Below are 17,048 nucleotides of genomic sequence, written 5' to 3'. Positions count from 1 at the left end.
AGAAAATGAACTTAGATGTCAATGAACAGTGAGCATTTGATTTCATGAAAGTCCAAATGTTGCATTGGAGTTGTTGGAGAATGCACAGCAGTCGCTCATCTCAACAACCATCATCAAAAACTGTCAATAAATATTTTGCTGGAGCAAAGCTTTCAGTCAACCTAATCCTTTTCTCTGCACTACGTGGTATTGTTATTGCCTTTTTTTCAGTGGACATGCTGAATAAATTTACATGTTTTTAATACACAAAGTTATAGTATTCAAAATATAAAACGCCACATTCCAATAAATTTTGACAAGTTTTAATTAAGTATAACCACCCCATTTCCAGAAATGGGCTTAAAATGTATGGAGTCCTCAAAAAAAAAAATCTAAGGGGAGTAAGGGAGATGGGCAACAGGACATATGACAAAGCAAAGCATTAATGAGGTTAACATTAAACTGAACTGAAGCTGTCCATTACAAATCACAACAATCTGATTATCACAATCACTCTTTCCCCCACTAAGTGAAATTAAAAAAAAAAAGAAAAACAGATTTAATCGAAAAGCCACACAGACCTCCGGTTTAATCACTTGTTTTTCTATCTTACAAATGCAAGAAAAACAAGGCTGTGATATGTCCACCTGAGTTTGGGTGAGATTAACTACCTGGCACCCCATAGCTCCTCTCTCCATCTCTCCCATTAACAATGCATCATCACAGCAATGACCGTCGATGGCGCTGGGCTGGGCTTACCAAAGCAGGGTTCATGCATAGAATCACTCTTCTTCCTCTGTCAACATCTAATGTGTGTGTTGTGCTGGGCTAAGTTTCCTGTTATAATTGGACATTTATGTACATTGCTCCAAAGAAGCCTCTTGATTTGCTTCACTCACTGCTGCGTCTACTGCTTGTTTTTTTGTTTTTTTTTCCCTTTTCTTATCGTCTTTTACTCAACTGCTTCCAGTGCTTGAGTTAGCCCTGAGATCTTTTGGGAAATTACCAATTTATTCAAATTTAGCAGAGGATGGAGGGAGCCAAATAATGGTGGTCCCTAAGGTTTTAATTAAAATCCTCCGTAAACACACATTTGTGTTTTTGGACAGCAAGTTTTTTTGTTTGTTTGTTTGTTTTGTGGCAGAATTGCATTTCTAAACTAATTTTCCGCAATAACTCTGATGAGCTTTTATGGGTTGGGAGCATTTACACATTGTTCTGGGCTTTTAATGTAGTTATAAACACACACACACCAAATAAAACAGAGAAACAGTTCAAAAACAAAACATTGAGATTGGGTGGAAAAAAAAAACAAAAAAAACAAAAAACCTGAAAAGCCATCCTCATTTTAGGAAACCCAACCCAACCTGCCATTTTCTGCAGGTACCAGGAAAACTGAAAGGACTGAGACAGTCATAATACCATGATAGCTTGTTGATAATGCTCAGTGACATACATACTGTACAATGATGCAGTTCATATGCATTCTCAAATTGTATATACAAGGAGTTTCCAATAAAGGAGATAGAGACAAAAGTCAAGGACAGGCTCGGTGGGAGATGAGGCACAATGTTCAACAGTTTTGTGTTGTTTTTTTCTCCTAGATTTCTCATTTTTGCTTGCACAAAAGCAAGTGGTAGTAAAATGTTTGAATATAGCTTTCATGACAGTTATATTACATCTGTTTCCCTATTCAACTCAGAGGTCCCTGTATCAGAAAAGCAAGGAGTGGAACATCCATCTCTCCTGGCACCAGAAACCACATCACCTCACTTGATAACGGAAGTTTGGCTACAAGAAAGCTGCAGCCAAAGAGAGATTTTTTTTCATGTCAACAGATGGATGTAAAATCTAGCAACATGCCAAAGCTAGACTTTAAATCGGATTCTATCCACTGTACAAAAACATCTCTTATCAGAGCTCTCTTCCAGTCCAAATGTGAAGACGGGTTATTGTTTTCTCTGCCTGTGCAAATGGAGCTTCGTATTTTAAGTGGATCAAACACCTGACGGGAGAAGAGCTGAAGCAGGGTGATCTATTGACACCTAACACATCTGTGTACTTGCAGCCTCAGCATTACAAGTGAAAAAGGTTTCAATACTGAGTGGTCTGGAATTTTAAAAGAAAAAAAACAAAAAACAAAAAAACTTTCCAGTGACTGTTAATGAGTCAGTTGTAAGCAGATGATGCCTCCTTCTGAGACTTAAATGTAATCAGAGTCGAGAAGGAAATATTAAGCTACTTAGCTAGGGCCTGAGTCAGTTGCGTCTGTACCAAGCCATTGAGATCACGCAAAGAAGACACCAGAATAAGAGCACACAACTATTTACAGCTTTTGTACATCAACATCAACTCATACGCATTGAGGGCCTGAATACATTAAAAAATGCAATGACGAGTTTGGCTGCTCTGAGAAATAACTTTACACAGCATAGAAATCTGTTTCTTCATCTGCTCTTTGAATCCTAAAGGTCAGAGCCATGCTGTGTCAATAAACAAGGTACTGTAAATAAAGACTATTAGTGATTTAAAAAAAAAAAAAAAGTTTACCGGTGATTAGAACTTCTAATTAATCTAAAATTTTGTTATCTTTTGATATTATAATGAGAAAGTTCCATTCTATTCTTTTTTTTTTGATTATTGAAAATCTGGTTTAAAGCACAGCTGACTCACAGTTGAGATGCCCTCTGGTTTCAGTGAGGGATAAAATGAATCAATGAATCAATTCACTCAGCGGGGTTGTTTACAAGATCCTAGTAATGAAAACATAAAGAAAGTAAAATCACACACCCTGAAGCAAGTATCAGTGTCAAAACTTGCTTAAAACTGCTTTCTACAATGCTACCTCAAAACAAAAGATCTTACCCGTTTTTTTGTTTTTTTTAATGTTCAGTTTTTGCAACCCCCCCCCCACTACTCTCTGCAGGCAACCAACTGCTTTTAATAATCAACAAATACTAATTTATCTCTGGTCAGCACTTTCCACATGACGTCATGTACACGGGCCCTGACTTCAACCCTGATGCCTTCATACATGTAGATACAAACAATCAGAAATTCAGCAACTGTGAAAAAATACAAACAAATGGCATTTGTATCAAGGGACAAAAAAGAGAATATGTGTATTAAAATTAATACACAGTTTATTCAGTTGCTTGTACATTAAAAAAACAAAAAAAAACTTAAATTTACACATAAGGAGGGAGATGCAAACTGCAGCAATATATTATGATGAAGGAATGACAGAATGACAACAATAACCACTGTTCGAGAGACGCTCATGATAGGGACGACACTAGCTGTTACTCCCGTTAATGTGTCTCTTTGCTGTAACCGAACTGAGATGAAAGACAGGCTGATTGGTTTCAAAACACAGACACAAGTCAGCTATTTGTGTCTTGTGTAATTACTGTCAGCAGTTAGAGAAACCAGGAGCTGAATTTAGAGGCTTTACCACAGCAATGAATTTGATGCAAGAGAAAGGCGACAGCCAAAAGCATGGCTCTCTCCGTAGGAAAGGTTCGGACGAAAGATTACAGTGATAGCATCTGCAGATCAAACAAAAGTCATCCTGAAACGTCTTTGGCTATAGCATTTGGCAATTCAACAAAGAAATAAATGCAGACACTGCTGAGGGATGAGCTGCGATGCATCAGTCACATGTAGAGATGAAGAAAGAGAAGAATGTAACAGAGGCTCTGACTGCAAACACCATGCACAATAGGAGGACCTCTCCTCTGTCCAAACGTATGGATAAAAACACACATTCATTCACACATTCACACATGCACACACACCACTCTCTCTCCAAATGTCTAACCAAATCCATCTCTGAGCATAGGGAATCAACCAGTCAAGTAAAAAGGTGTGTATTAGTGCAAATGTAAAAATGGATTTTAAAAACACAGAGCACAATAAAAAATGGTCATGCTGTGAATGAGTGAAGGAGGGCAGAGAGAAACAGAGAAACTGTGTGCCGAGTCTATGCCCCTCACAACATGCAGGATCAGATGAACACAACAGGTTCGCCAGTTTGTGCTTGTAGTATTAGTCTCCTCCCGTTCAACAATGTCTACCAAGTTCATGCAAATTCTTGTGTCATGCCTGCGTGTTTCCATATCTGTGTAGCGCTTAGAAGGCTAAAAAAATAAAAGGATGAGCCAGCTTTTGTGTATTAGAAATACATGTGGATGCGGTAGTGAAGGGATTGAAATGCTGTGAATGAGTGCAATGTGTGCTTGAATTAAAGTCTTATAACGTAAATATTTCAAGATCAGCAGCCTAACACATGCAGATACTCATTTATGCGAGTGTGTGACGCTAATGTCCAGAGCTGCAAGCAACAGCATAGTAAAATGCTCACTGCTGTTATGTGTGTGTGTGTGTGTGTGTGTGTGTGTGTGTGTGTGAGGGCACCACTGAACAAAGTTGAAGGACAAGTAGGAAGATGAGGAGGCAGGTGATGTAAGACGTTTGGATCATTCTGCTTGAAGAGGATTCACATCTTGTTTGACTGCTCTGGCCACGGAGCAGCTCATCTTCGGGGCCACGTCTCTCTCCACACCCTGAGTGTGTTTGGTTCCTCTCTTGAACAACAAAATGTGGATTCTTGTGTTTTTTTCTTTTTTTGGTTACAGTCCTCTGCGGCTCTCAGTGTGTTTGGCTCCGATGTCTCTTGGTTGGCCTGGGCTGATTTGGTTCTTGCAGTGTGGATGTGTTTAGGTTTTGACTGAGCCAGTTGGGTCTGGTTCTGAAGCTGAGGCAGGAAGACAGGCGGTACTGGTTGGGCTGGCAGTGTGGTTGGTTGATGTATAATCAGCGGGTCAAGCCAAAGTTTGTTTGAAGACCTGGGCCACAGCAGTTTCCAGTGGCACCCATGTGAACTTCACAACTCCAGCTCTGATATTAAACGTTAACAGATTTGCGGCAGATGAATTCAGATGCTAGTTGTCTCACCACCACAATGTTATGGAGGTTAAAGGCTGCTAGTGCATCATACTGGTGGAAACATGCAGTCAAAACTACAGTCTGGACAAACTCTTCTTCTGTGGTCTGGGCGGATGCAGTCACAGGATGGAGACAGGAAACAGCTGAGCTCTACCAGAATGCAGATTTCTTCACCACATCAGTTTGCAGCACCGCCGTTTTATTACCACACAACCAAGAAATAATTTCATTGGTTTGATTTCAAAGCATCAACGTTCCAGCACTGCAACCATTCTGGGTGTCCTGGGATATTCAGAGTTGGGTTGACTGTGTCGGCTGGGTGTGTCTGATTGGAAGAATACATCAGCCGCTAGGAAAAGCTGAGTCATGTCAGGTGTGATTTTTAAGTTATCTTGGGTTCTTGTTTTGTTTCTGCTCAATGTTTAGCATCTGAGCTTTGTTGTTCTGGGTTAGCATCTAGCTCTGGGTTAGAAGTTCAGTCAGTAGAGGTACTAGATTCAGGACAGGCCAGAATGGGATGTGGTTCTCGTTACTTGTTCAGTGGGAACTACTACTGGACTCAGGTCGGGCTTGACTGGTGGTCCGAGGAGCACCGTAGAGGGTCACTGATGCTATGTGGTTATTCTGCATCACCTGGGAAGAGGAAAACACACAGCAAGTGTTACAAAGGTATGGAGTTAAAATAATCCGAAATACTGTGTTCAAACAAAATGTCCATTTTCATGGTTTTTGGTTTAAAACCTCAGTTTCAATCAAACTGAGGAAGAGCAGCCAAAATCCCCAGTTAGCTTAAGTGTGTATCTGGAATTTAAGTCCTGTCTGAATCTGTGATGCCAGGAGCATTAACTGAGTAAAAACCTGTTTCTTTTACCCCCTGCAAAAGGTCAAAATTAAACTAATTTCAGATAAAACTGATCACATACAAATTTGTATGTCTGCTCCACGTGCTCCAGCTGCTGTATCTCAGTAAATATGGAGAGCGGTTACAGATTTCTTATTCAGTGTATTATAGCCCTTCAAACAATCTATGTTCTATATTTTAAATAAGGCTGTGCATACATTGCCAAGACTAGCTAAACCTAGAGAGACATGAAAGTGTTCTGACCTCAAAGATCATCCTCTGCAGTCCAAAACAGAAGGTAGATCCAAATGGGTTGGTGTTATTGGCTGACGAGGACCTGCCAAACACAAACATATAACAATGATACTCATCTGGTTACTGTACCAAATATCTGGTAAAGCTTGACACAGAAACTTTGAAGTGTGAATGTTGTATTTGCAAACCAACAACAGCACTGAAATATTCCCTAGACTTATGTGGGAAACAGCAGTAATGTGATCTATATTACAATATCTGTGCATATGCAGGAGCATGTGTGTGTACTTTACCTGTGGAGCACTACAGGTTTCTCCATCGGATGACCGAGCAGTTCCTGAATCTGATCCCACTGAGAGAGAAACAAAAAGTCAACAGATTATTCAAGAGAAACATTTATTTGAGTGGATGAAAAATGTTGATTGGTAAATAATTAGGGGTCTGTGGTTGTATCAGTTTCAAGATGATAGTGTTAAAAGAACATAAAAATACTGTTACTGGTGTTTCCAGTGACAGTCAGATAGACAACTGTGGATTTTCTCAAAGTAAAATCAGGGATAATTCAGTGTCAGTGGATAAAAGTGAAATCCCAGGACTTTTACATTACTTCCTCTGGGGTAACATAAAACTACTGCTACAAAACTCAGCAGCTACAACATACAACAGTTAAATTAGTTATATTATCCAACTCCAACAAAACTGAAATTGAAGTAGTCTCTAGATTCACAGGTATGGGTCCAGTGATTACCTGGGGTCCAAAAATTACCTGCTGGAGATACCAAACAGTAACAACCCAAACAACTACAGACTGGAATTAAACACCTTAACACATTCAAGAAATGTTTGGCTAGCCTATAACACATTATAAAAGGACGAAAACTACATATATTTATGGCATGAAACAAAAGGTTTACTTGTGATGTAGAGATTTTAGAGGTTTTAGAAGTAGTAATGCCAGAGAAGAACTGAAGAAGAAACTGAAGAACTGAAAATTCACAACTCTTTAATCCCAAATGAAGAGGTGCCACATCCTAAATTAGAAAGCTGCACTCACTGAAAAAGACACAAAGCTGGGAGACCATGTCAGGTCACTGCTACCACAGCGCCAGCTTGTGAAATTAGAACAACCCTGGCAAAATATACCAGTTATTATCAGTTCTGTCCATAACTGACCTTACTGTAGGTGGTTAAGATGCAGTCCTCTGTCTGAGAATCAGCTCCTTCAAAAATGCAGTGAGACAAAAACAGAGAAACAGGCACAAATCAAAGAAGGATTAAGAAAAAACAATCATGGTATTTATTTTGGACATGAAAGCCTCATATTTGATGAGATGAATTTGTGACTGAAAAACGTCTCACCTTTTTTGATGACTAGTGGAATCTTAAAGTCACATCGATGATATCTGTGATGACAGAGGAAACACAATCAAAAGCGTTTAAAACAGAAACGCTACAATGGCTGAGGTAAAAATAGAGAAATATTGTCAACTACTGTGGAGACAGGGAGGCAAAATAAAACTATGGGTCAAGGAAACATAAATAAATAAAAACACAGACAAACAAACAAGCTGCCTAGACACCAAAATATTTACATATTGAAGTTGTAATGTCCAGGGTAGTTGGTATGGAGGACAAACTTCTTAACCAGGTGATTTGTTGAGTCAAATAGGATATCCTGAAAAATAAAAAAAACACAATCATGAAGATGGCTGCTACGCCGTGTGTTTAATCAGACCAGCTCTCTACAGTCCTATCTACTGCAAACAGGCGGTGAGTAAATGCAGATAGAGGCGGGACTACAGCCCCACACCCATTCTTATGAGGGAACTGTGCAGCTCAGGCTTCTTGTTCAGAGCATCTAAACAGTGGCTGCAGATGCATCTGCATCTTGTTTACTTTCCCAGCCCAGATGGTCCAAACAGGCCTGGGAAATAAATAAACATAGTAATAGGGTCACTGGCTGAAAGTATTTTATGTCAAAGTCACAGACATAGCAAGATATTTTTTGGGCATTTTTGCCATTATTTGACAGGACAGTAGAGAGTGACAGGAAAGGGACAGAGCGGGGAGGAATGACATGCAGGAAAGAGTCAGGCCAGTTGGGAGTCGATCCAGTTGGGAGTCGATCCAGTGACTCGCCTGCTAAGAGCATCTGCGCTCGTGTGGTACGCGCCACCCAACCTCTTGGCCAATGGGTCCATGAGAGGACATTTCTATGTGATACAACTGAAAACACGCCGCACGCTGAGTGACCAGAAAAATAGAAACCCCTGCACAACTGCAGGGATGATTAATATTACTTAATTTCTAAATTACATCAAACAAGCTCAAGTGAGTCCATTTGTTCACCTCACCCAGGCTTCCCAACTTGGTCTATGGCTTTAAAACAGCTACAACTAGTACTAGTACAAACACCCAGAAAACAACTATATGCATACAACAATATAAAACACAGACACAAAAGTATGTAAATATACACACACACACAAACACTGAAAAAAACAAACAAACCACTAAATGTTTTGTGCATTCAAAGTTTGAGTAAAACAATCTCTCAGGTAATTAAAGTTTTAAATAAAGACTTGTTTCTTCTTCAGATATTTGCCTCCACCTCACAGTAAATGTTTGACTGAATGAATTGGAGCTCTCTCACTGTTTGAACCTTGTATCCTTAGTGATCTGTTAAACACACACACACACACGCACACACACAAGTAAGTCTAGGCTGAGCTTACGTACCACTCCAAGGGTGAAGTAGTTGAAGAAGTAGTCATTACATTTGGAAGGAACCTGCTTGTGAGGCGATGGAGAGTGGATCTTCATCTAAAATTAACAAGAATTCACAGCAATACAGGATTTTTTATTTATTTGTACATGTTTTCTTTAAAGCCAGTTAGAAAATATTAAATTGAATATGACAATGTGTGGTGATGTCACATTTGAGAGATGAAAATATTGACAACTGGACACATTTGATTAAAAAGTTAACAACCAACATGCTAAATGAGTCTTGGTTTAAACAAATCATGATCATCCTGACAACTGAACTGCCAGAGTGATAGAAGACAAGATCTTATAATGAAGATATATAATAATTCTAACAACAGTTAAAGAGTTCCTACCTTGTCCTCAGACTTGTAGAAGACTTTATGTGGTGAGCCCAGAGCACCCAGTACATCCTGACAGGAATCCCCAAAGTAGATGCTCCTCTCTAGGGACCTCACTTTAGAATCAGTCATACCACCAGGACCACAACCTGCACTCGCACATTACAAAAAAACAAGAGATAAATGACAAGAAAACAGCGTGTCAGAGAACAGCAGTTAAAATGAAACTGTGGGCAGTTTGAATAAAGCCACAAACTAATCCCAGAATGCATCTGCCCACCCATGCATGTACAGTATGTCTGTATGTCTGCCTGTTTAGCTTTTTCCTCTTGAGTCTGTTTGTATTGTTGGTGTGTGATCGCACCACAGCCACAGTCAGCCACGCTGGGGAAATGGCTAATGGTGTTTGTGTTTGTGTGTGTGTGTGTGTGTGTGTGTGTGTGAAAGAGGATGGGTGGGGGTTTGTTATCTTATTGGGTTATGTTATGTTGGGTTACCTTGTTTTATTTCCATTCTACTTATTTTTTATTGATTCATTTATTCGTCACTTTGAACTCTAAATTTTATACTCTAAACTTTAATTATACATAATTTTTATTTTTGTGTTAATGTTACCGTCATTATTACTATTACTGTACTTGTACTACACTTTTGTACAAATCTCTGTAATTATGCAAAATGTACACTGTATACTGTCAATATTTAGATACATTAGGTACCTCACCCACCTTTAGGAGCAAAAAGGAAATACATTTTTTGTATTTTTTAAAATTTTTACCATACATCTACACTCAACGAGCACTTTATTAGGAACACCATACTAATACTGGGTAGGACCTCTCTTTGATTCCATTGAGATTTTGGTCTATGTTGATGATGACATTTTCATCTCACTCTGACGTTTGATGTGAAGGTAAACTGAAGCTCCTGACCTGTGTCTGCATGATTTGATGCATTTCACCGCTGCCACATGTTTGGCTGACTGGATAACTGCACGATTAAGCAGGTGTGCAGGTGTTTCTAATAAAGTGCTCAGTGAGTGTAGATACACATGTTTCAGCCAGGTACCTATGGCTAACTTGTGTTTGTCTTTGAAAGGGCTACATAAAAAATTAAGGAAAATAATTTGGAACATTGATTCTTCTCATGAATCATAAATCTTGCAGTACTTCAATCCTTGCTAAATATACTCTCAGACACACAGACACAGAAACATATATTACCTGCAGTGAGAAGGCGGAGTTTGAGCCCTAGAGGCCCTGCCCGATCTCTCAGGACATCCACACACTCTGCATAGATGTTGCCAAGGAAACAAGCCAACGGCATTGCCGGAGCTCTGAGGACACAGAGAGGAGAGCGTTATGACTGGGCTTTCTTAATTCTGAGGTTATGTATTTGTGCCTCTTGTTGCTGATGTATTTGTTTTCCACACATTTGTCAGTGTGTAGGAAATATCACATATGAATAAAGGAAATTAGGACCTCAAGCACTGTTGTTGTTTTCTCAGCCTCATAGGAGCTTTATCATTACAATTGTTCTTACAATCCAATATGCACCAAATTTCCTATAAAACCTTTATACAAACACACACACACACACACACACAATAACAACAACAACAAAACCAGCCTATGGACAACAACGTCCTGTCAAGCCTGTAGCTGGCTTATCAACTTAATAGCCATAAATCAACAATCATCTACTGCTTATAAACACTCATATGTATCACCATATGGGATTAAAATCATCTAAACGGTTTCTATTATTTTCTATTTTATGTTAAACATTGTGCAGCCTTCGCTACTTATATGTTCACTTTGAGTAACATTTAGCTCGTGCATCTCCGTGTGTGTGTGTATGTACCTTGTTTCCTGCAGGTTGTTGCCAGTGTAGATGTGCATCCTCTTGACCATAGCCCCGTGTGGAATCTGCAGGGAGGCCAAACCCAGGGCAAAGTTAGGCTGCCAAGGCAAAACAACTGGGAGTAGTACAGGACTGGAATACATTGTGTTTGTGTGTCCAAAATAACAGGCATATTAGGATGTCACAGTAAAACAAACAGGTATTTTGACAGAATGCTATCTTGAAAGGTACAGAAGTGTGATAAAAGATGATAAAGCACAGAGGAGTGAAGTGTTACATAACACACTGACTGATCTAAATGCCTGTGTTCCAGTGGGAAAAACTCCACCATGTCCACTATGGAAAGGATTGGGGACATTGCATTTTAATCCAATTTAGGTCTCTATCAGATAAGAACATTTAATCTGAGGGGGGTCCAACATCTAACCAACATTCTTTGTGTCTCAGCTTTATTTATGTGCTGATTTTTTGTGTATTTCATTAGCACTGAGGCAACAGACATGCAAAACGGCTGCAGATGGTTAATTCTTATATTAATTTAGAGCAAAAGCTTGGAGGTTTTAAGAAATTTGCATAAAAATAAAAAAGCATTCAGCATTGTAAGGTTTCTACACCGTGCCGGCTGTATCTGAAAACGTTTCTGTACATCTCAGAATCTCAGACATCCATTCGTCGTCAGACACACTCATGACAAACAGGAAGTGAGTGTACAGCTGAGTGTTGAGATTTAAACAAAGAAATGCAAATATTATATCTCACACTAGAAGCTGAAACTACCATGTCAGTACATGCACACAACTATAAACAACAAGCAAGCACGAGCTGTTGCCCCTGTGGATCAAACAAAACCATTCAACCACTTCAGCATGCAGCTCAGGAAGATTAATGAAACAATCAATACTATAATAGCACCGATATGTTGCAGTAAGATGTCGTAGCCAAAGCCAAACAGCTAAATAAAAAAATGATACTCTGCAAAAAACTTGTCAATGGAATATGAAGTCAGCTGAGGTGAATTAAACATGTTAAAGGGAACAGTAAAGACATAACTGTAGGGTTTATATCGGAGCAGGTGGTTCATGATATGCACCACCCAAGACATCCACAGCTGCAGTAAAGCATCCACAAGAGACTCTGTCTAATTATACAAACCTCACTTCAAAAACAAAGCCACGAAGGCACAAATCGAACCCTTCTCTATATCCAGCAGTATGTAAGAACATGCAGGTTGCAGATTGTGTGAAAATCTGACTATGTCATATTATCGTGAAAATCTGAACTGTTACTGTGTTTTGAGACCTGTTGTACTGTACTTCCCCTCAATGCTTCAGAAAATCTGCCAGAAAGGTTTTGCATCCTGAAGTGTGATGAGGATCACATCTCTAAGCATTTTGGATCACAGTCATCCAAGCAAAAAAAAAAAAACTTCTGTTCCCCAAATTAAACAAGCAGCAACATGCATTTGGTATCTTAATTCAGCCTCTAAATATTGATCATCACAATGAAACAGCATCAAGCTGACGGGACGTGCTCAAAGCAAACACAGGGCTTGACCTCCGACTGTCTGTATGAAGGGTAATCACTTAAATTCACAAGGCTGGCTTTATTCCTCTGGGATGTGAAGAAACGACCACTCAGCTCTTCTTTAACTGGCTGGACAAGCAAATCAATGAAAATGTTCTCACCTCGTATTTTGGAGCTTCATTCCAAGAGTCCAGTTGGAAGGAGAAGGACAGTCCTCGAAAGTTGAGATGGAACAACTGCTCTGCAGCATTGTAAACTGGAGGAAGACGGGCGAAGAGGACAACATTTAGTAAAAAGAGAAAAGTAAGATCAAAATGTTGGATCATTTGTAAGCGTGTTTTGTTTTGTCAGGTACCTCCAGGGTGCGTAGCTCCAAATGACTGGTCTATTTGCTCTATTGTGGGGGCAATGGCCTGAGAGTTGAAATGGACTCCACTGAAACACAATACACACACAGAGTCGTGTTAAATCTATTAACATTTATACAGGCTTTACTACATTAGAGGAGGAGGTATTTCCAGTGGACTCTACTGAAATAAAGACAATCCTACACACATACTAATGCTGGCAAACTCCATTCAGTAAGCAGCTGCAAGCCTGTCTGTGAGGCGCTATGATTTATAGTAGTTCTATAGTAATAGTTCAAAGTAGTCTCCGTGGCAACATATAATGTAACATATAACAATAACAGCTGAGAGTCTCACGTGGTTTCCACTGTGGGCAAATCAGCTGTTCAACAGGTTTGTGAACTCCTTCAACTTCATATTTCTACTCACCAGTATTTCAACTTGACTTTGCTCAGGTCGTACACTTCGATCACCTGTCACGCACAGGGAGGAAAAGGGAAAACAAATGGTTAGTTTAATGTCATAAAACAAGGTCAGGGGAGTCTAAATATCTTTGATAATTATCTAGAGGTAAGAGTGGGAGCGACACTTTCAGCTGTGGTAAGCTGCTATTGCTAATGAACTGTGGAGAATTACCACAGCCCTCTCACATCCAGTGTGCAACTCAAAGTTCACTCAATCTCTGTTACCATTCCTCTCTTATATTTATTATTATATATAGTAATAAATACCTTATGAAAGAGTTGTTGCTTTAAAATGTTTTTGGAACTGGAAACACTCTCTCTCTTCAAGTGTCTTTGAGTTTGAGTCTCAGTGGCAACACACACACTGGTTCCCCTGCTCCTTGACAGTTTTTCTTTCATATTGCCCACCAGTTAAAGTCAACAATTTTCACCTTGAGTCTCTGATTTGTGGCATCAAACAGCAGTTTAATCCCATCCTGAGTCAAGTTCAGTATGAGGTCATGGCTGAGTGGTGTCTGGAGGGCAGATAAACAAACTAATGAATTAAAAGATAGGCAGGGGGAACATGTCATACACAGATATGCAAATAGGCACACAATCGGAATCAGTTGCTTTTGAAGATGACTTAAAGGAAATGGGACACACACCAATACTAAGATTGCATATATATCTCTCAACTGAGTGATTGTGTTACAATAACAACCTCACTGATTAATTTTTAATAGCTATCTATTGAATCTAGAGAAGGAATTTAAATCAAGTCTGATTGAAGCTGCAATTTTTTAGGCTGATATTTCAAGTTCAAAATAATCAGATAAAGATATATTTGCTGGTATCCCCATTTCACATACACACATACCATCAACTATTTTCTTTTTAACAAAGATCCCAGATTTTTAAAGAATTGTGACAAAGATATGTACTAATCTGGACATTTTATTGTTGAAATATAAACTTTTCATCTCTGATTACCTCAAACATTTGTTTAGCATTTCTTATCTCTTAGCAGCTCACAAACACAGCAATGCCAAGATAATTGTGATAAAATAATATATGGTAACTTAACTGAGAATATTGTTATAAAACAACAGGAATTACTACTGCCACATTGGAAAGCCCCAAAACATCTTGCAAAACTTGTACTGGTGACCTAAAGGGGATTCTTACAAAAGCTGATTAACTTTGTGTGTATGAGAGAGTGAGAGAGAGCGCACACATAATAGTTTAACCATCTTACCTGTTCACTGTATAGCACCTGGACATTTTTGATGATGCGGCAGTGTTTCTGCAGAATAGAGATGGCCTGGGCCAATGGCATCCCTGAAATCACAGACATGCAAACACACACAAATGAAGGAAAGCAACAATATTTTTCACTTAGACTTAGGCCTCAACAGTAAACAGTAAAACTAACATGCAAGGAAAATAACTTTAAATGTGGTGTCTAGCATTAATGGATGGATCATAGTCTGTTTCTCTTTCTCCAAATGATATGTGCTCATTACATTCTTTCAAAATATTGTAATGCCCACCTAAGGCGAATTCCCATTGCTCATTTCCAAGTGATCTCTCAGGGACCACCTCCAGATCCAGCATTGGCAAGTAGTGGCGGGGGGCAGCTCACCTCACCTCAAGACACAGTGGGACCCTATGAGGGACCCTTTCTCTTTGCTGGACTTTCCCTGATTACAGTACTCTGTCACAATAGTTTCAGATAGTTACTTTAATTCATAACTCTTCTTATTTTTCTACAGCTACAAATTTCTTGAGTGTGATCATCAAGCAGCTTCGTTTTCTACAAGGTACAGTAAAAAGTGACCTCTTTATCACATGTCATATGGACTTGACATTAAATCGGTACCAAAGAACGATGATAAAACGTGTCAAATATTTAAAATGATATCCACAAAGCCACCTAAGACTGTTCACCTAAGGCCTAACGAAATACATACGTTTTAAATTACAATCTAACAGGTTACCCTGCAGAGGCTGACAGCTTGCACACAAACAAATTACGCAACCTGTCAGCACCACTAAAACGCACAAGGCCAGCTGTCAGTTAACCAACTGCTTGTCTGTGTGGTTTAAAAATCGATAATGAAAAAACTCCAACGTGAATTTACTTAGATCGAAGTCAAGAACAAACAAGCATATAGATCACACTTGCTCCAATTTATCAACTGAACACCAGCTTGTTTGGCTACAGGGTCCTGTGTATCCAACAGACCAAGCAGAGCACCTGATCCAGTGACAAACAGCTAAAAAATACAGAGGCACGGCAATAACCAGACTGTTCCCACTGTTAGCTGTCGTTATCTGTCACTGTCGGGCGGTTACGAAAGCATCAAAGCTTGACAACAAGACTGTTTCTTTGCGCTATGGGCTAACGTTAGCTGGTGAGCTACCTGCCCTTTTCGTGCACTGGTAAGTAAGTATAAATATAAATTACGGGTATGCGGGGGAAAAAAAACTAATTTCAAGACGCAGGAAATTAAAACAAATACTGCGGTCCAGACTGGCACGACATAAACAAAGAAAGCACGCAAAGCCGTCGGCTGCCTCTGCTGTTTTTCTTTCTTCCTTCCACCGAGGGTTCAAGCTTCAGAGCTAGCTTCTTCTGTTGCTGGTGCGCAAATTCAAAGTCGTCGCGATGAGACGCTTCCCTTGTTACTCATGAACTCGTCAGCCGGTAAATGCCCACCGTGTCCCTTTCTCGGGTTTAATGCGTCTTCTATGTCCGGAGCAGATAAGAGCAACACAGTGTCCAAACAACAGCAACTTCGGGCATCAACAACAGCCAGCGGGATCAGCTGATAATTCGACTTCCTGTGTACGGCGCAGGTTCTCACTGGACGTGATGACGTCGGGGTCAGCTGACCAAGTGGCAACCCTCTGTCACCCATTGGTTTGTGAACTGCCGTTACGAAGACTCGAGTTTGGCTTACTGGATGTCGCCATCTTGGTTTTCTGGAGCCAGAAGAAACCATATTTGGAAAAGAGGGTGGAGCTGGCGGAGGAGTCGAGGACACTAAGCACACCCACCTACACCGCCTACCTGACCGCAACAGGCTTCTGGCTGCACATTTCTACATTTCTACTGTAATTTATTACTAAAAATTCTGTTGCACTGGAGATTCAGCACCTGTATTTTGTTTTTAGTTGTGCGAATTGTGTACTTAATTTAATCCATCCATTCATTACATTTTTTATACATCTTTCTAGTGTCATAAATTGTAATTAATTGCAAGACTATGTCTATATTAGCTTTAATCAACAACATAAATAAAAGATATGTTGAAGTGTTGCTGTCAAAACAACTTTGACAATTAAAGACCTAGAGATAGAAATCAGAGTTTGTGCTTTCCTTATGTGTCTTGTGTCACTTTTAATAACACTGATAATACGATTTCATCAAAGTGTCCTGTGAGGCAGAGGGTAAAAAACATGCTCAGTACAATTAAATCACAGCAGGCTTGTTTATTTAAAACTTTTTCAGTGATAATAATTTCAAAATCAATCTGTCAAATCTTCTTTACACATGAAAGAGTTTGTAAGACTAATACTTCTGAACTGGTAACAGCAGTATCTTTCTATGAAGAGTCTAATTTTGCTCCTGGATGAAGAAATCACGCTTAGCAGCTGTGTCTTGGTACATTTAGTTCACAGACTTACAGAACTCTTTAAAGAGGGTTAAGACCATAAGCCACCAGGTTTTTCTTTT

At 39.5% G+C, this 17,048-nt stretch overlaps 1 protein-coding gene across 2 annotated transcripts; it reads right to left on the bottom strand.

The window, feature by feature from the left end:
* Window positions 1–4,593: 4,593 nt before the first annotated feature.
* phaf1 (phagosome assembly factor 1) lies at window positions 4,594–16,135 on the bottom strand. 2 transcript variants are annotated; one of them, XM_071505807.1, is made up of 16 exons: window positions 14,860–16,135; window positions 14,565–14,647; window positions 13,759–13,842; window positions 13,293–13,336; window positions 12,872–12,951; window positions 12,678–12,772; window positions 10,993–11,090; window positions 10,353–10,465; window positions 9,145–9,278; window positions 8,762–8,845; window positions 7,615–7,697; window positions 7,382–7,425; window positions 7,196–7,242; window positions 6,316–6,374; window positions 6,032–6,104; window positions 4,594–5,559 (listed from the first exon to the last, which is right to left on the bottom strand). In XM_071505807.1, exons 1-16 carry the CDS (start codon window positions 14,921–14,923, stop codon window positions 5,464–5,466), a joined length of 1,281 nt encoding a protein of 426 aa, XP_071361908.1. In that variant the 5' UTR covers window positions 14,924–16,135; the 3' UTR covers window positions 4,594–5,463. The 2 variants fall into 2 exon arrangements, with proteins under 2 accessions (XP_071361908.1, XP_071361916.1); XM_071505815.1 differs by having other exon boundaries at window positions 10,993–11,057; window positions 14,860–16,119.
* Window positions 16,136–17,048: the final 913 nt, after the last annotated feature.

Source organism: Trachinotus anak, unplaced genomic scaffold (assembly GCF_046630095.1).
Source record: "Trachinotus anak isolate AG129_WGS33_773 ecotype Australia unplaced genomic scaffold, CSIRO_AGI_Tana_v1 ptg000002l, whole genome shotgun sequence".
Lineage (NCBI taxonomy): Eukaryota > Metazoa > Chordata > Actinopteri > Carangiformes > Carangidae > Trachinotus > Trachinotus anak.
The sequence above is the reverse complement of the archived record's forward strand: the minus strand, read 5'-3'. Positions and strand labels throughout refer to the sequence as shown.